Raw genomic sequence first — 19,508 nt, 5'->3', positions numbered from 1 at the left:
GGCGTCCTGCTCCTCCTCACTACCTGCTATTTAAAAAAGAAAATACAATAAAAGCACTGCTTTCGAGTATTTTGACCCAAGATCTTGCACAAGAAAAATACCTTGTCCTCCTCACCCTACTGTTCAATCTATTGCAGTCAGAATTCTTGACACCCAGGATCAGACAGGTTGAACGGGTTAGGCTTGGGAGTGACCAGGGAGTGGAAATGCTAGTGTATGGGGAAGTAAAGATGCATATATTTTCCCTCACACTTCAACTGCCCCTTTTGATACAATAATTAACAAATCTCAATCATCATCTCTATTTATTTTTATTTTTCAAAATGGAGATTACATAACTTGGATTTGCTATTTGTCAGTTTTTCTTATTTGGCTCTTTAACAGAAGTACCAACTGACATTCCTTGAAGTACATTCTGACAGGATGATATTATTCATGTCTTGGGTTATTCAAAAAGGCTTTTGAAGTCTTGTTTTGAAGAATGTTTCAGTTAGCCCCCTCTGCCCTGCCAGCATCAGCTGTAGTCAACCGAAGAATGTGAACCATCAGCATCAGGTTCACTGGGGCTGCACTGAAGGAAACATCATGTAACTACTATAAATTACCTTTCATATGATTATTTAAAATGAATTACTATGAATAACTGCTGCAGCTGTTCATATTCATCACACTGTTCTGTTAATATTGTGTATATATATATCTTTACATATTTTGAACTACCCCTAATTCTTTCTATTTATTACCACTATACATAGGCCATGTATTATTCTGCACATTACTGCTTTTAACACTTCTGATTAGACGCTAAACAGCATTTTCTTTTGTCTCAGTACATGCACGCAATGACAATAAAGTTGAAACTAATCCAAACAGAAAGACATGCAGCTGTATAATGAGCTGTTGACAGAACATGCTGACACCTAAAGGAGATATGCAGATACTCTGCAAACAATTCACCAAAAGTAAACATTGTCTGATTTACAAATGTAGTATTGTGTGACTAGCTGGATAATGCGGATTCACACTCAAACAAATGATAAGCACATTTTTTGTTTCAGAACGCTTTTACATACAAATCCAAACTCTTCCACTAGAGGGTAAACTTGCATAAAAAAAAAAAAACAGTGGAACAAACAGGAGAGGTTGTTAAGTGTTTTAAACCCACTATCACATGCAATGTCTCGATGGGCTTTACAGGCCCATATCAAAACAGGTTCCCGAGCAAGTGCAAGCTCTTTAACAAGACAGGGACAAAAACTCAGTGAAGCCTCAGCACATTAGAGACTGTTGGAGAGATAATTCAAAGAGCTCAGCCCCCCTCTGACAGCTGGAGTGCACCAACAGCCCCATGAGGGAACAAATCAATCACAAAAAATAGTGCCGGAGTCAGGAGGATTTTATCAAGCGCAACTTCAATATAACAAGACCAACATATTATACGTTAAAAGAGGTAAGTCTCAGAAAGTATTGTTGGTCAATCAACGACTCAATAAACTAATTGTCATATGCATTAAAATGCGGTATTTCCATACAATGAAAAACTTGTACCCTGGTTGCTCTCCAGTCAATATATACAGTAATAATTAGGCATACTTTCACACACAGTGTTAGAAACACAACTCAATAATGCAAATTATTAAAAAAAACAACTGAAACATCACCTCAAGACATGTTTAAGAAATTGACAAATACTCAGTTTTGAAGAACTATTTAAGTCTCACTTTTTTTGATACTCACAAAAAGTTCTGCACACTGAAGGTTTCAAGTTCCATACTTGGCCAAGATTGGCTTCCAATCTAGACGCAAAATCATGATCAGCCATCCCTGTCTTAAACTGATACTTAAGGTGAGCACACAGAAAGGTTTCCTTTCAGCAGATTGATGTATGTGTGCCAAATCCCGCACCAACATTATTCTGCACAGTCAAAGTCACTGTCCAACATCAAAATGAAGCAACAATAAAAAAACAAACATATTTTAGTTAAGTGGGCCTTAAAAGGTCTGATAGCCGTTCAACACAGTTTTGGGTACGACGGGGGGCAGGGATAGGGGGCAGGATGATGTTAGATTAATCAAACAGTTTCTCAAAGATGGAGTAGGCCAGCGCTTTCTGAAAAGACCTGTCTGAAATAGAAGGAGTTTGCATGAATGGATCACCGCTGGCAGCAGTGGACCATCAGAACACAGGTCAATGAGAGGAGTGTTTCTAATACTCTAATACTTTGATGTGGTTAGAAACTGTCTCACCCAGAGCAAACCAACACAAATATGGAGTGAACATGCAAACCCAAACACAAATGACGGTCCGGTTTGAACATTGCTGAACTGAAGCTATGTAGCACCACAACACCTACTGTCAAGAGTGTGTTGCATAATTTGTATTTAGTACTGCAGGTTTGCCTTCTTGTGGGCCGACCTTTCGATTTGTATCATGTGGGTGTACAGAAATCTGAAAATGCTCTCCTCTCGACAACCGTTGCCATGGTGGCCATCGTGGATACCAGGCTGATTGCATGGTAACATAATGATTACAGATGCCTGTTTGTGTAGCTGTGCACCATCCGAGCCAAAGACAGAATTTAAACAGCATTTTGCTCATAAAGGCTTCAGTTTAGATGATATAGTTTACATCCCAGAAACAAAGTGACAATACAAAGGTATTATGGGGGAGATGTTAACCCCTAATAATCTGTTTGGCTTTAGCAGTACTCTAAAGGGGATTACTATATGTGTCCCATTTACTGGTAAAGGTTCCAACTAACCCCTTGTTAACCTACTTAACTGTTTTGGTGTCGGTCTTCATTTCTGGCCCAAAGGACAGTGTATAACTGTTGAACAACAATATACAGACATTAGGGGATGAGCATGGAAAGGCTGCCTGGAATATTGGGAATAGTGTGAGCATGAGCAAAGAGGCAACCTGGCAGCTTCAAAGATCTCTGAAATCCTTCTCTTCAGAGAAGTTACATTTACATTGACAGGAGCATAGTCAGGAAATTTGGGGCCCCTCACGAGATGTGACACTGAATACAAAAGGATCATGGGATCACAGGAAAGCCTGATTAATCCAGACTTTATACCTTCTCTCTGAACTGAGCTCTACTATGTTATTAATGCATTTGATATACCTTCACTATTGTGTGTGGTCCAAAGCCTTATTAAGAATGGAGGGATTTAATGATTAAGTATGTATTAGGTTTTACTCTCCATCTCAAACTGAAGCCTCACTCTGGTATCCAGCTCAGCAGCTCTCCTGCCATATCCAAAAGTGTGAATCAACACTTTTCCACTTTTGATCCTGAATCCTGCTTTTAAATTATTGTTATTCAATGCAGATGTCCACCCCTATTTTTATCGTGGACTCCCCCTTTTTCTCTATTCCCATGAGACAAACTTGTACATGTAATTAAAGCGTATAGCTGAAAGACCGCTGCCTTTCTAAGCCGCCCCATTACTGTTGACTATGACTGCATTTCCATTCTTAGTCAGCTTCTCTCTGGCAGCCTGAGTGAGTGTTTGCAGTGAAAAGCAACTCTTCAGCTCTCCAGACGCCTTCTCTGACTGCAAATTACACCACACTGAATGTCTCTTTGTTCTCTCCCTATGCGTATTGATGACCGATATTATTCCTTTTTATCTATTCCATCATGCTTAAAAAATGGGATGTTAAAAGACTTGGCACTTATGGATAAAACCATCTCCAGATACATACGTGATAGCACATTTTAAAATGCTTTCCCTCTTAAGGCGTGAGGAAAATTTCATGGGGAAAAATTCCCACACATCTATTTGAATTTTCTAACTGACATTTAAACTCCATTGCCCCGTATTTGTCAATATAATACATCAGCCCCCCCCCCCCCCGATACAGAACTGAGTGCTTTTAACCTGATGTATTATGGCAGCCACAGTACTCATGGATCGACATGAGGAGATCAACGCCTATCAAGGAAATTTTTTTCTGGACTAAGTCTTTGTAGGCTGGCAGAAAGTTGTCATGGAGAGCCAGAGGGTGTGAGTGTGTGTAGCTGAATTGATATAATGTGATATACCACTCCACAGAGACTTTACCCCATCTAAAGTAATGTTCTTCAATCAGACGAATGTTGGCCAATACTAAGGTTTGATGGTAGGCTATTATTAATTAATTTGAGCTAATTGGATCCAATTAGGCCACTGTAATCACAGTTTATTAACACCAAATTATTTCATGTACGCTAGAAAGCCGATGTAATGTGATTTCTTCAGAATATTTTTCAAAACAATTTTCCACTGTGTCAAAAATACCGTAACTATCACAGGTCAAACAGTGCAGCCATGAGTGTTAGTTTAGCCTACGTAGTTTGTTCTATCGAAAGACGATGACAGTGCATAATTTGACACATATTAATCAAAACTATATCAGTTTAAAAAACAGTCAGCTTTATTGGCCAAGTAAGTGTATGCAAATACGCATTTTTACCATTGAGCTATTGCACCAGCCACTCTCTCACCCTCATCAGACTGCCATGATCAGTTCAGTTCAGTCCTGCCATCAGTCATTGCTCTGCTACCCTCTCCCTCTGCTGCTACTCCTCAACCTCACACCAACCACATTACCTTTTGTCCCTTCATTAACCCTGGTACACTATTTGTCTGTGTTTGCATATGGGTCCACAAAATATTGATTGTAACAACTCTTTGGGGGATCTACCAACATAGTTAACCATCTCTATCAGATGTTACTTTATCAGTAAATCAGCTCATTGTCTGTTGCTTGTTCTCATCTGTGAAAGAAGCAATAAAGCATCACATACCAAAGACAATATTGCAACTAAATCAAATGTTTTGTTTCTTTGTGCCAAGGCAGCACTATCTGTAACTTGGCACGCAAGATACACATTTATTTTAATGTGCATACACGCACACGCACACACACACACACACACACACACACACACACACACACACACACACACACACACACACACACACACACACATGCAAGTTATTTAACTTAAGTAAAACTTTGAATACAGGACATTTAGGCATTGTAAATGTTCTCAGTGACATTCTACCACTGTAAAAGTAATTAAGTAAACTTTTCACTTTAAGTGGTGAAGTGGATTTTTATTTTGGTAGTCCAAATTACTCCAACGTGTTCCTTCATACGTGTTTTACTTTGACAGTCCCACCGGAAGCTCTATGATGTCATTGCAGTTGACTTTGCAGTCTGGGATGTCCTCTCCTCTCCCACTCTGCGGCTGCTGGTCGCTGTCATCATGCAGGTGGAATCTGCGCAATGTAGCCCAACGTAGGATCTCCAACCAGACACATACCCGCACACACTGGACTCCGGAGATAAGGGTGTATCCAGCGCTGTGGATGAACCAAACAACCAGACACGGGAAATAAATCGAAAATAAGATTATTATTTTTTTTTTTTAAATCTGCTTTAAATTGGCGGTCACAGGTTTCTTTAGATATACGGGCTTAAATGGCAATGCTGTTTAATTAGCAATCTCTCTAAACATTATTCACACTTGAGAACATTTCATAATTAGTTTGCTGATGCTGTCGGGGAGTTGTTTTTTCTCTCCTGGCGCAGTCTAACTCAGCTGGAGTCGCAGAGGATGCCATACAATCCTATAGGAAGTGACTCTCGCAGCTTGGGCAGGCAACAATTTCCAAGAAACGAAAAGGACGAAATCGTGCGGATCTTTTTGCTTTAGAAACGCGAATACGATGGAGGAAGGCACTGCCATCGAGACCATCCCAGATCTGAAAGACATAGAGGTGAAAATCGGACGGAAGACCCCCGAGGGTTTGCTCAGGTGGATGCGGGATGAGGCGTCCTCTCTCCGGGGAGACGCCAAGCTGACCACCGCGCACGACACCAGTAAAGAGACTGGAAAGAAGAGTTTGGATGAAAAGATCAGGAAATTGAAGATGGAGATGGTAAGAGTGCTGCTGTCGACTGTGTGTGTGTGTGTGTGTGTGTGTGTGTGTGTGTGTGTGTGTGTGTGTGTGTGTGTTGTGTGTACGTGAGTGGTGACAGGCTGTTGAACGTGTGGCAGACTCCTGTTTTCAAGGATGTGGCATTCCTTCTTCTATACAGTCTATTGTGTCATTTAAAGAAGTCCACACCGTACTGAGATATCATAGTGACTTAGAATTTGAGCCAACTCTGCTCCACTGGTCTTGTGAATATCAAACATTTATCAGTAAATCAGTTTATCGGTATACATTATAATAAAACACCATGTTGAATTATTTGAATAAGAAATATCTTTATTTACTTATTATTTTATATTTTAGCATTTTTTAGTTGAAAAATCAACATCTCAGTGCTCTCTAGTGGACAATGGGGACCCTGCTCATTCTTTAAATTCCCTCAAATCTAGTTTGTCATTTAAGAACTGCATTTTCTTGTTAGACTCATCAGCCAATACACAAATACTCAATACATCTGCAATAAGATATATCTGATGTTACTGTATGAGATGCAACAGGGATATTTGTCATTTGAAGGATATGTTGGTACATTATCCCTCTGAAATATATTTTAGATTAATTTATTTGATATGGGATTAACTGATTTTGTTTTTTAACATATTTAATGACTATTACATGTAGAAGTTTCTGAACTGCAATCAAACTTTATACGTTGGACCCATCCTCGGTCTGTAATAATGCACCACTCTACTGTTATTGTTTCCCCATTGTGTGATCATGTATGTCATACATTCCTGTAGTTATGACACATTGCACCACCACCATCAAACTACCCAAACAAAGCAAGCTGTCTCCTTAAAGAGTTTCTACAAAACACATTAACAGTTTTGGGACATGTCAGAAATGTAAACTTATTTCAGTCCAGAGTTGAGGCAACGCCAGCTTCATGATGCTTGCAGGCAGCCAAGATGTTCTTTAAAGGTCAAAAGAGACCTTAAAAGGAAATAGTTATTGCCCAACTGTAACTGAAAATTTCCTAAGGAAACATTATAATAATTATTAATATAATATAGCAGCAAACAAGAATTTTGCGAAGTAAAAATATAGTGGCGTTATGTCTACCTGAAGCGAGAATGAAGTCGCTTTCCCTCTATGTGTGCTGTAATCAGAGATTCTCTGTGCTTTGTTAACATAGCCAAGCTGGCCGCTCATGCTTTTAGTGCACGTTAGTGTATGTAAGAGCATGTGAGTGTGTCCCACTGGCTATCTAAGGGCTGCCGCTCAGTGCTCATACAACTGTTACGGCTGATAGCACTGTCTTGACCGACGGCATCATAGCAAAAGCATAACACCCTTCCTCCAGTTCCCCCTCTGGTAACTGAAATACACAGTTAGCCCTGTCAGCACTTTTGCTGTTGTTTTTTACTGGAGCGCTGTAAGGACCGTTAGCTGCGAGAGGCCAGCTCAGCCATCGCCCTGTTGAGAGCCGTTGAGAGGCATAAAATGCTCCCAATTTGCATTAAACCAGCATGGACAAATTAGGATACATACTGCATGTCACATGTCATATATGATACAATATTGCACAATATTATAATTAATGTAATATATTACAATAATATAATACATTACCACATTTTTTTCAGCATATTAAAGCAACATTGTATCAAACTTAAATGTGAAGGAAAAAAATCATATAAATTTGTTACTTTGCATCATGGCAATATATTGATTATTCCCGACCTAGATTTGATAGACAACTCAAACTTGGTGGAAGGGGGGGGGGAATCAAAGGTCTGGACCCAGGCCCTAATATGCCTAATATAGCATTTAACTCATGTCACCTGCTTTTTTTATTCTTTACTTTTCAGTTGTTGGATGTTTTTATCGCAGCCTTTTGTCGCATCTTCTCCATACCAATTCCCCCCTTCAGCCATGCATAAAACCTGTTTGCAATAGATAATTAATTCAATTTTCAAGGATCAACATCCATGCGAGTAGAGGTTGAGGTTGAGCCATTAGATTCACATCACAAATCCCTTATCCACCACTGCTTGCATCATGATGGCATGCAGGAACATTTAACAGCTCAACATGTAAAAGCTAAATAAATGATGTACCACGTCAGAAGAATTACTATATATCAATACGATATTGATGGCGTCAGTTTGGATCCTTTCAGTGACATCAGACCTCCCAGTTGGGTCTGAAACCAAATACAAGCTGATATTTAGTCTCCATGTTTTCCATCAACTATTCATTCATAGGGAATGATGACAATTATTAGGCTATTAACATAGCAATGTTGAAGAGAAATTGAGAAACTGTTGTAACCTCCAGACACCAATGTCAGCCAGTTCCAAAGTGTATAGTTGACCAAAGTTCCCAGTTCTGATTCACTAAGCATCCAGAGGGTTTCTATAAATCTGTTGAGAGCAGAGTGTAAGACTGATTTGTTAACAGTTTTAGCCATTAATCAGGTCTTCTGCAAAAGAGAGGAGGACTGGGAGAGAAGTGATTAAAAGCCTCTTCTTGGAGGGGAGGGTTGCTTCTACTCTGTGTGTGTGTGTGTGTGTGTGTGTGTGTGTGTGTGTGTGTGTGTGTGTGTGTGTGTGTGTGTGTGTGCATGTGTTTGTGTGTGTGTGTGTGTGTGTGTGTGTGTGTGTGTGTGTGTGTGTTTGTGGTTGCTTCATTCATCTCTGAGAGTGGTGTTGTGTAATGGGAGTGCAGAAAAAGGTTTCTGAGCATTGCACTTTCATCAGAAATCTGCTTAGTAAGATGTGCTGTAACGCATGTGCAGAGTGTCTGCCGTGTAATGCTAAATGGAAAAGCTTAAACATGCACACACCCGTGCACGCACACTTGATCTGGATTTTGGTTTTTATCCTCACTGTTTTCTTATAGTGAACACTTTCTTTCATACTGATTATAACGCCCACATCCACACACACACACACACACACACACACACACACACACACACACACACACACACACACACACACACACACACACACACACACACACACACACACACACACACACAGCATGTTAAGTAGTAGGCTATACCCGCTTCTTTTTTTCACTTTTAATGTATTTGTGAGTGGGTCTATGTTGTCACAGTCATCTGTTACTCTACTGTATCAGTAAACGCGCAGCATGGTGATGGTGGGTTGCAGCATCTGTCTGCTGTTAGATCAAGGATGTGTGTGTATCTTTGTGTGTGTGTGTGGGCCATGTTGTCACTATGTCACCATCATTAATGAAATGTGGCTCTGCTTCTTGTTAATCAGTCTACTCTTTTTGATGTAGGTTAGACTGGAACAATCACACTGTCTTTAACTTTTATGTAAACTTCACACAACAAAATAACATTCATCGCCCAGAGTTACTATTTTTATAACAAATAAGGCAGTTTCCGTTCAATGTCTCTCTCTTTGCATGTCTAGCTTACGTAATAATGCCCTGTGGAGGATAGAGTTTTGCCCACTAGCAGTGCTATGGAGTATTTGTGTGGTGCTTTTTGGGGGGCATTTGTCGTTTAAAAAGATGGTCTGTCATGAAACCAAATATTTGTCTTTGCTTACTAGACTGATTATTTTCATCACCAATTAAGAAGTTTTCAGTTCATAGTTTAGTCTATATAATGTCAGAAAATAAATGCTTATTTTGGTTCACCAACTGTCCAAAATCTAAAAGGTACTCAATTTATACATGATATAGGACAAAGCAGCAAATCCTTGTGTTTCAGAAGCTGGGACCAGATGTTGTTGTAATGGCAGTTGTACGTAGGAGATTACACATTAAACATTAAATTGTTGAATTGTTGCTGATTGGTTTTCTGTCATTCAACTAATTGATTCATCAACTAATGTTCTGGCGCTTTGACCAATGTTCTAATGTCAGAGAAGGAAAAGATCAAACATAGAGACGTATAGAGAGTGTACTTCATTAGAGATGGCTTTTGGTCTGATCTTCTCAGTTGTCTGATATCTGGCTTAAGGCTGTCTGCCAACATCAGTGAGCATTTTACAGCACTGTGAGCTGAAGTCAAATAAATGTTGTTACTAAGGATTTAAGTGTTGATTTACATCTGTGTGAGAGCATTTTTAAAGCTCCTGTCTTGTGCATTAGTCTGCAGCTGTCTAATGGAAGACACACTCTCCTCTGATCTAAACAGATTTACTGGATACACAGACACTCCTTTAAAACCACACAAGACAGGCCATCAGCCACCCACACACACACACACACACACACACACACACACACACACACACACACACACACACACACACACACACACACACACACACACACACACACACACACACACACACACACACACTTACACACACACATACACAAACACACACAGTTAAGGCCCTTAGTATACTATATGCTTTGTGTATTTCAGACATAATCAGCTATCAAAGGGAGACATACAGAGTCAATTTTGTGTTATTGCTCGAGGTATGTCTCGCTTCTTCTTTCACCATGTCTGTTTTTTCTCTCTGTAGCTTTTCCCTGTTGCTCTCTATCTCTTTCTTCCACCTCTGGACAGACGGATGGCATTGCAAAGTTAGGTTTTAGTGCAGAGATGAGCTGTAGGGAATCAAAATCTATCTAGTCTATTTAATCTCAGTCTTCTTTCTCTATCTGGCTACTGGCTGTCTTCTCAAAGACTCTGTCTAATTCAATTATTGCTAAATGACTTGAGCTCCTTTATTCACCCTAGCTATTTTGTTTTCAACCCTGCCTATGAGAAGTTATGTTCTCATAGGTGTATATACTACACATTTGTTTTCCTAAATATGTTAATAGGAAATTGAATTGCTGCTGCATTATTTTCGCAAGAAATGTTTTTGTTCAAGTAAAGGAAGCGACATGTTTTCTAACTGCATGCAAGTGGTTTGGAGTGGTTAGTGGGAGTGTAAAAATGCAGGACTGTGACATTTTGACTAGGGTTTCCTATCCTGAGTCCTGTAGTGGGATTAGGTTTAGGTAACAAAAGCAATTAGGTCAAGGTTTGGGAATGATCGTGTTAAAGTTAACAGGTAGGATCTCGTGCCTCAAGTGACCTTTTGACTTTTTCGGTAATAAACCAAGATGATGATATTTCCATAATCTTAACCAAGTGCTGCAAGTGTCTAACAATAACCACCAAAAGTTTGATAATGCTGTACTACAAGCAGATATTGAAGGAAAACTAATTAGATAGGATATGATCTTAAAGCTACTATGCAGAAAGTATTTTGACTAGCTATTGAAACCCCAGTGCTGAAAAAGTATGGGAAAAACGATATTGCTTTAGAATACTTTCCAGGAGTAATTTACATTTTGTAACACATGTATTTTCATTTGGTCCAAAAACGGGATTATATAGTCTGTAAAGGAGAAACAGAACAAAATAGTGAGACAAAGACCATACACAGGGAAATAAAACAGGTGAAACAATGCTTTGATCAGTCAAATACAGAACCAAAAAAGGGAAATTGAGAGAAAAAACATGGAGGGGGGATATTTAATGGAGCATTCAGAGGTGAACTCAGACAGATGGAGCAGTTGAAGGTTAACGGGGAGACAGGGCCGACCTTCTGTCTATTGAGACTGTAGGGATTCTGCAAGGACGCTGCTTGTCTGCAGAGTTGAATTAGGAAGGTGAAACGTCAGACAGTGACACCAGGGGACGTGACAGAGAGGGGGGGGTTATATTTTGCTGGTGTACGTGAGAACGAGTGTGTGTGTTTGTGCTGTCCCTGCTGGCAGTGATTCAGCAGTCTGTTATATAGCTGCCTGACATTTGGAAGCTGTATTCGCCCACATGGGAGAGTTTGCGTCACAGATCAGGCATCAGCTGTGCATACGTTATCACAGTGCACTGTGTCATGACTGAATGTCTGTCTTTAGACACTCAATCCTTTCAATACATGATACATGAAAATGCATTCTTACTGTACACATTTCCCTAAAAGAGAGGATGATCTGATTAGATTGACCTTGCTGCTTCATTTTGCATATTGATGAGGGAAAATCGTTCCACCATAAAATCTAAAATATAGCTTTAGGAAAAATTCAGTTTTATTACAAGTTGGGTTTCATTTTAATGCCATTTATGGTTATGATAACTTTGCATTCACCAAAATAACTGATGAGTTCATTGCAATGAAAACAGATGGCAAGGAACACGAGTGGTCAGTCAAGAGTGGTTGTAAACAAGCCAAAAACAGTATTATCAAAGATTAAAATGAATGATGGCCAAAAGTACAAAAATAACAACTAATGTATGTCATTTTAATCCTTTAAGATAAGGAGTTAGTTACAGGCCTTGTTTTATTTAAAAAAAGGTATGTTGACAAAGAAAAATCTTGGAACAAAAGTGGCATTTCATAACTTCTGGCACAATTGAACAGCAAAACAGCAAATATGATGGAGCATGTGGTGTCATGCTTGTGAATTAGAAACAAATACATGATGAAGGCTAAAAATTACATAATACTTTCTTATCTAAAATGTGTCATCATTTTGCAATGTGTGTTTCAACCAACTGATCCAGAACACTGCACCACAATTTGCTCTGCCACAAAATCCAACTTTTGACAGGAAAAAGTCCAATAAAGTGTCCAAAGAAAACTTTCCAACAGTGTTCTCAGTGTGAAGCTGTTGGAGGTTTGTCTGATGTTTTTGGGAGTAGTTGCACATAAAGGGTCTCACTAGTATTTTCTAGTTTCAAAGAGGTAAATCAAATTCAGAGACTTAAACACACCTTAGCTTAAATTCCCTCATGTAGAGGAGATTACTGAAGTGTTACCATCAGCCATCTTCTCCTGTTGAAGTTTGAATTCAGTGCTGAGTGTTTTTCTTGAAACTGAGCTCCTAATACATGCTTGTGCACACATATGAGGACAACAACTATTTGTTTTTTATTTTGGTTAATCTTTTGTGCAATGCGGGATGAAATTAATAGATTGTTGAGTCTATTTAATGTCAGCAATAATGGAAAATGTTCGTCGCCACATCCCAAAGTTATTTATTTTGACTGACCAATGATCAAAATCCCGAAAAGTATTAATTATAAGTAAAACAAAAGTTAAATAAGCAAATACCCTTTTTTAACTTAAATGTATACAATATTTATTCTGATATACTTGTGTAATCATATTTATCTTATAATAAATTAATTTCTATGGTAATGTTATTCTGCTTTGTTTTACTTAATGAATTTTGCAGAAAAAGATGGTGTCGTAAAAACAACGGTTCAGAATAAGGCAGATTACAGAACGTTATTTGATTTAAGTAAAATCCTCAAACAAGTGACGTGTCACTCATTAGCAGATTAAGCAAAAAATGATGCTGAATATTGTTTGACAAAAATCAGATTAGATGATACGCTTTATTAATCCCGTATGGGGGAACTCATTTGCCACAAAATCAAATCATACAGACAACAAACAATATAGACATTACATTCACAGTTCACAACAAATACCAAGTACAACAAATAAATAACTCCATAAAGAGCTATTTAAGACATAAATATCAGCTGAAAGATGGTACATCTAAAAATAATTCTAAAAAAATCGTACTGCTGCTGGAACAAAAGACCGTCTGAGTCATTCAGTAAAACAATGAGGCATCCTTAGTCGCTCACTGAATGAGCTTCTGAGTCTGTTAAAACCACAGTGTAATGGATAGCCTTCAAAATAGAGAACTATTGGTAATTTGGCCATTGTTCTCTATTCTACAATGATCTCAGGTGAGTCTGGGGAAAGGCCAATCAGTGAGCCAGCCTTTTTGACCATTACTGTCCTGGTAGACACTAAGATATTTAGATAACTGGACAATTTCTATCTGCTGACCCTTTATTATCACTGGGGAGTTCTCCTCATTCTTTCATCTGAAATTAATAATTAACTCTTTGGTCTTCCAAACATTTAATTTTAAAACATTTAACATTCAAAGTATCTTTTACAGGACAGTTCATTGCCTTGGTTAAGTAGACCAACAAGGGCAGTGTCATCTGCAAAGGCAGGAAAATGAGCTTTCCAGAATCCTAGGGATCAGCCGGGATGTGCTTGGCCTCACGCCTGAGCAGGAAAAGTGAAATCTGTTCGGCTTTATACTGAAGGCACAACATGTTTTAATGTGTGTTTCAGTCCTCAAGGCTAACACTGACGTGTCTAACCAACTCCCTGCTCTCATCCTGAATGGTTTTACATAAAACCCTTTTGGCCCCAGACTTCATTGTCTTATAAGAGGTTGTTATCAATCTGAGAAGTATGATAAAAATTAAAGCATTTCCTGCTGGAAAAGCAGCATAATACAAAATGTATGACACACTTGGCGCATATGTAGTAACACAATGTTATACTGTTATGTATTTCACAATGTTAATTTCTGTTTTGATAACCCACAGATAAAGAGAAAGATAGAAGAACGCATTGCTGTATATAAGACCACTATCAACGCTTTATATAATAAAAGGAACTTTTACAACTGAAATAATTAATACATTATAAAATTAGTTCTGTTTAAAAGCTGTCTGATTAATTAAATAAACGACTCAGCTTTACCTATATTATCATTTAATTTTGCATCCATGTTTATTTATGGATTAAATATAACAGTACAGTCAGAATACACACTGCTGGCATGTATTTCACAGACAGGTATTAATCAGTGTTTTAAAATGGATGTAAACTGGCAAATTTAGGAGTCTACATGTTATTGTGGATTCAAGTTCATTTGATTTTGTTATGACACACATTAATCGCTGTCTTTTGCTGAATAGAATATAAAGTAAAACACAGCCTTACCACTAAAGAATGACAATCTGAAGTGTGAGAGCAACCATGGATTTGTCTATATTGTCGGACAGCCCAGCAGCAGAGTGAGCACAGACTGGTGGAGCGCTCAGCATGTTAGCGTTGTGCCACCTCAGCGCTGACAGGCATGGAGCTACTTTTACTGCCATCCTCATTAGGCGCTCACTCCCTGCCAGCTGAAACAACCCTCAAACCTCAAACCTGAACCCCACCCAAAATGTCTGACTGTGCCCCGGGACGCCAGCCAGTTTACAGCCACAAACACATACAGAAAGCTGTGGTTGTTGATCTTCTTTGTCTGGCACTCCTCCCTGCAATGTGTGCTTTTATTTGTGTTTCAAGTACAGAAAAGGTGGATGAATAAGCAGATAGAGATACGCATACATTAATCTTCTATGTTTCTCTCACTATTTATTTGTCCTTCATGATGTCAGAGCTGTTTCTGCCAGTTGTAATATAGCCAGCAGTGTAACTTTGGCATCAGCAGATATGAACTGCATTGATCACACAGCTCATTTAATTTCATTATTTTTCTTCAAACTCAAAGAAGCCTAAAAAGCTGATCCCCAATAAGCAGCTAAGAGCATGTTCAGAGAGCTAAATTGAGATGGCAGTAAGTGCTAGCATGGGTTGTTGAGGTGTAAAGAGTTGTTTTTTAGTCCTGTGTAGAACAAAAGCTGGTCCCCACAAGCTTAACCTTGCATGTATTTTTGGATTAAGACTTGTTTATGGGTCAAATTAAAGTCATGCTTTGGTAAATGTTTTTTTAAGGGTTGGAGTTTGACATTTAGTGGTTATGGTTTAGGTCGGGTGAGTCAGTGTCCTCACTAGTCACATAAACAACCCATTTAAAGGTTTCAAGGCCATCAGACTAAGTAACAGTGTTTGACCTAATGATGTAAACATATGTTACAAAGCCATGGGTTATTGAAATTTGACCAAAGATGCATTTTTCCTTCTCTGATGTATAATTTGAAGGATTTTTAGAAGTCTGAAGTGGTGAACATATTTAATATTTCACACAAAAAGACACAAAAGATTTTCTTATCATCATGTGATCTGTTAGTTTTATCGAGGGGCCTCCAATCCTTAGTTTGGCAAACACTGATCTATATCACCCATCTACAGTATGACCACTGAGCCTGATACTGAGAAGGATAAGGGTAAGAGACGACTACATGCTAAAGTAGTTTTACCCTACACAGCCAGAAGTCACTGTTCTGAGTGGTGAATGGTTTAAACAAAGGTCAGCCATCTGCTTCACATAGTGATGATATATGAGAAGTATTATTTTCTGTACATACACAGTTTTCGTTGTTGATGGTAGAATCCTCGGCTTTTAAACACACTTTGTTTTTTGTTCTCAGGATCATGACAGAAAAAAAACATACAGACTAAATCTACAATGATCCGTGACGCTTATTGGAGGCATAACCAATGATGCAAACATTATGCAAGACCAAGAGATAAATAAAGTTGGCAGGTTGAAAGAATCAATGCTTTCCTGTCCAGAGGTGTACAAAGACTCCTAAAGGTCAGAGAACAAAGGTCTTTTAAGGCACGTCTACCTAACACTGCTACAGAACTGCTAAAAGTGCATGTCTTTGACCAGATATATGCACATATTACTATAAAATGATCTATTAGAATCATCTACAGTTATGCTTTACAGCTTGTTCTTTACTACATTACATTACATTACAGTCATTTAGCAGACGCTTTTATCCAAAGCGACTTACAATCAGTAGTATATTACATATCATTTACCCATTCACACACTGATGACAGGCTACCATGCAAGGTGCCACCATCAGACTCTAACTAACATTCATGCAACATCCAGTCCACACCGATGGCAAGCCTTCAGGAGCAACTTGGGGTTAAGTGTCTTGCCCAAGGACACATCGACTGCCTGGTCTCGAACCACCGACCCTCTGATTGGAGAACTACCTTGCTCTCCACTACGCCACAGCCGCCCATTTACTGTGATTGTTTTGACTGGGCCCACTGCTAAATACAGTATATTTCATACAGCGTTGCATAATAATGTGTGTTTTGTATGGCCCTGGTTAGTAAAACACAGTGGTGGAATGTAACTAAGTACATTTTCTCAAGTACTATATTTCAGGAAAACCTTTTAAGTACTTTTACTTTACCAGAAAACTTTGTACTTTTGCTCCAATATGTTTGTCTGACAGCAATATACTTTCTCTTGAGCATTTTTACAGGGTGGTGCATGTACTTTTAGTTACGTAAAGAATCCAAAAACTTAATCAATGGTAAAACATAATTTAGTAATAAACAACAATCTTGTATAAAAGCTATCTGAAAGTATCCATAATATGTGAAACACAAGACACAAACTGATTTGGTAATAAATGCTGTTTATAAACTTAATTTTAAGATATGACTCCAGAAAACCAAGCTACAGCTACCTTGTGAAAGAAAGAAACAGAGACAATCTTAATGGCCACAGTGAGAGACAGAAGAAAGTAATAAAGAAAAAGAATATTAGGTGGCGGAAACTGAGACACTGAAAAACGAAAAGCTTAAGCTTTGAGAGTGACTAGTTATCTGCAGAGAGGGGTGGATAGCTTTGAAAGTCGGTGCCATATATCACCTCTTGGAACTGCACTTCACCACAGACCTCTGCTAATGTATTCTGGGGAGGAATTTTCCATGACCGCAGCCGTCTTATTCCTCTTATTCATCGTTTAGCTTTTTCAAACACACACACACACACACACACACACACACACACACACACACACACACACACACACACACACACACACACACACACACACACACACACACACACACACACACACACACACACACGGCCCATCAGAAGACCAGTGGCTTTTTTTTCTGATTAATCATTACTTTATTTATTATACCAAATGACATCATAACTAAATAAATCAGTAGTTTTGCACCATTTTTTCATGATTTTATTTTTCAAATGTGTCATACTTTCCACTGTATCAAATTTCCATCTCTCAACAATTTCTCCCGATGAGTTTCCCTTTTAAACTGTTAAATACAAGACTTCTCCACCGTGTATCTCTTTCTGTTTTCTTTTATTTCCATCTCTAAGATTTTAGCCCTACGTTTACCTTGTTTGTTTCCTCAGTGGTTGCTGCGTACCCGCTTCTGGTATACTGTACCTCCAATTATGGTAATCTGCAAAGGTTTAATAGCATTATAATGGTGTTTGCGCTTGCCTGTGGAGCCAAGGCTGAATGCTTAAATAAATATCTGCAGAGCCATTGTGGTTCCCCAGGTTTATAGTTTGTCTGGTTCTCATCTATCACTTTTTTTTTCCTATCGCAAACTATCAAAACATTAACTTAATTAAAATAGTTATAAACTTTGTAACATCATCCATAACGCTCTTTTTATTTCTCCGCAGCTTCACTTGCGCTCGGTGGACGTGAAGATCTTGCAGCAGTTGCTGGCGGTCCATGAAGGCATCGAGGCGGTGAAATGGCTGCTGGAGGAGCGCAGCACGCTGACAAGCCGCTGCAGCAGCCTAACCAGCAGCCAGTACAGCCTGGGCGAGGGCCCCGACACCTCCTGGAGAGGCTCCTGGAGCAGCCTGCAAGACCCCAACGAAAAGCTGGATAACATCTCCATCGGCAGCTACCTGGACACCCTGGCGGATGACATGGATGAGTACTGCCCCTCCAGCTCGGAGTCTGTCATCTGCTCCACCAAGCCGCTGGTCTCAGAGGCTACTGCTGGGGGCCGGACAGGGGGAGGCCCCGGGGCCACTGTCACAGCTGCTGGGGTTGGAGCTGGGGTAGGGGTGAAGCCTACTTCTGGGGCTGGGAGTGGGATTCGGGCTGAACCAAATGAAAATGGAACTGGGGTTAGGAATGGGATAAAGGGGAAGGGGGGGACTGGGGTTACTGCTGTTACAGGGGATGCTGGGACAGGAACTGGGAAACCAGCTGTTCCTGTCAGCTCTCTCCAGGGAAAGTCTGAGGGCCCTGAGCAAGACTCTCCGATCTGGACAAAGGCACAAGTTGTTAAGGCTAACGGTGTCCTGGAGAAACCGATCACACAAACAGGCAGCCCATCCCGCCTCAGCACTAACGAGAAAGTAGGAACCGGCCAGAGCCCAAAACTCAAACCTTACAAAAACGGAAGGATTGACTTGGACACTTGCAAAATGAACGGCAAAATGCATCTAGAGTACGACGCACACTGGCGGTGGGTGCAGTCGCAAGAAGATGTGACGTTTTTGTAGGAAAGGTAATAACAGAGGAGACTAAAGCCACTATTGAACACTCCCTCTGTCACATCAAAGACCAGATCACTGATGGAAAGAAAAAGAAAAAGGTTGAACTGCTGTTGTAAAATGCACAAAGTGAGGCTTTCCTTGTTGAAAGACACTGGGTTTGAATGACAAAGAATCACTTTTTTGTCATGTAGTTTCCTCCTGTGATCTTTCGATAAATCATTGATGTCAGTATTAAGCTGGATGCACATTTCAGGATGTTGACCATATTAATTAACCATATTACGGTTGCCGCACACAAACTTTAGAAATTCTATTTAAAAATCCTGTGTCATGTTGTTCTCAGGGTCTCTCTTTCTGTTCCCCAATTTATTTTATTTTCTAAAGCACAGTAAGACGATCTGAGAGCTGAAACATGATTTCGGATTGCTTGACATGGTACATCAAGCAATGTTAATAATAAGATTTGAAATATGATTTGACCTATTCATCCAGAAGAATAA

The 19,508-nt window shown here is 39.3% G+C and overlaps 1 protein-coding gene across 1 annotated transcript; it reads left to right on the top strand.

The window, feature by feature from the left end:
- Positions 1-5,724: 5,724 nt before the first annotated feature.
- lurap1 (leucine rich adaptor protein 1) lies at positions 5,725-19,014 on the top strand. The gene is made up of 3 exons (XM_054602945.1): positions 5,725-5,937; positions 18,175-18,486; positions 18,652-19,014. Exons 1-3 carry the CDS (start codon positions 5,725-5,727, stop codon positions 19,012-19,014), a joined length of 888 nt encoding a protein of 295 aa, XP_054458920.1.
- Positions 19,015-19,508: the final 494 nt, after the last annotated feature.

The sequence above is a fragment of the Anoplopoma fimbria genome, chromosome 8 (assembly GCF_027596085.1).
Source record: "Anoplopoma fimbria isolate UVic2021 breed Golden Eagle Sablefish chromosome 8, Afim_UVic_2022, whole genome shotgun sequence".
NCBI lineage: Eukaryota > Metazoa > Chordata > Actinopteri > Perciformes > Anoplopomatidae > Anoplopoma > Anoplopoma fimbria.
The sequence above is the reverse complement of the archived record's forward strand: the minus strand, read 5'-3'. Positions and strand labels throughout refer to the sequence as shown.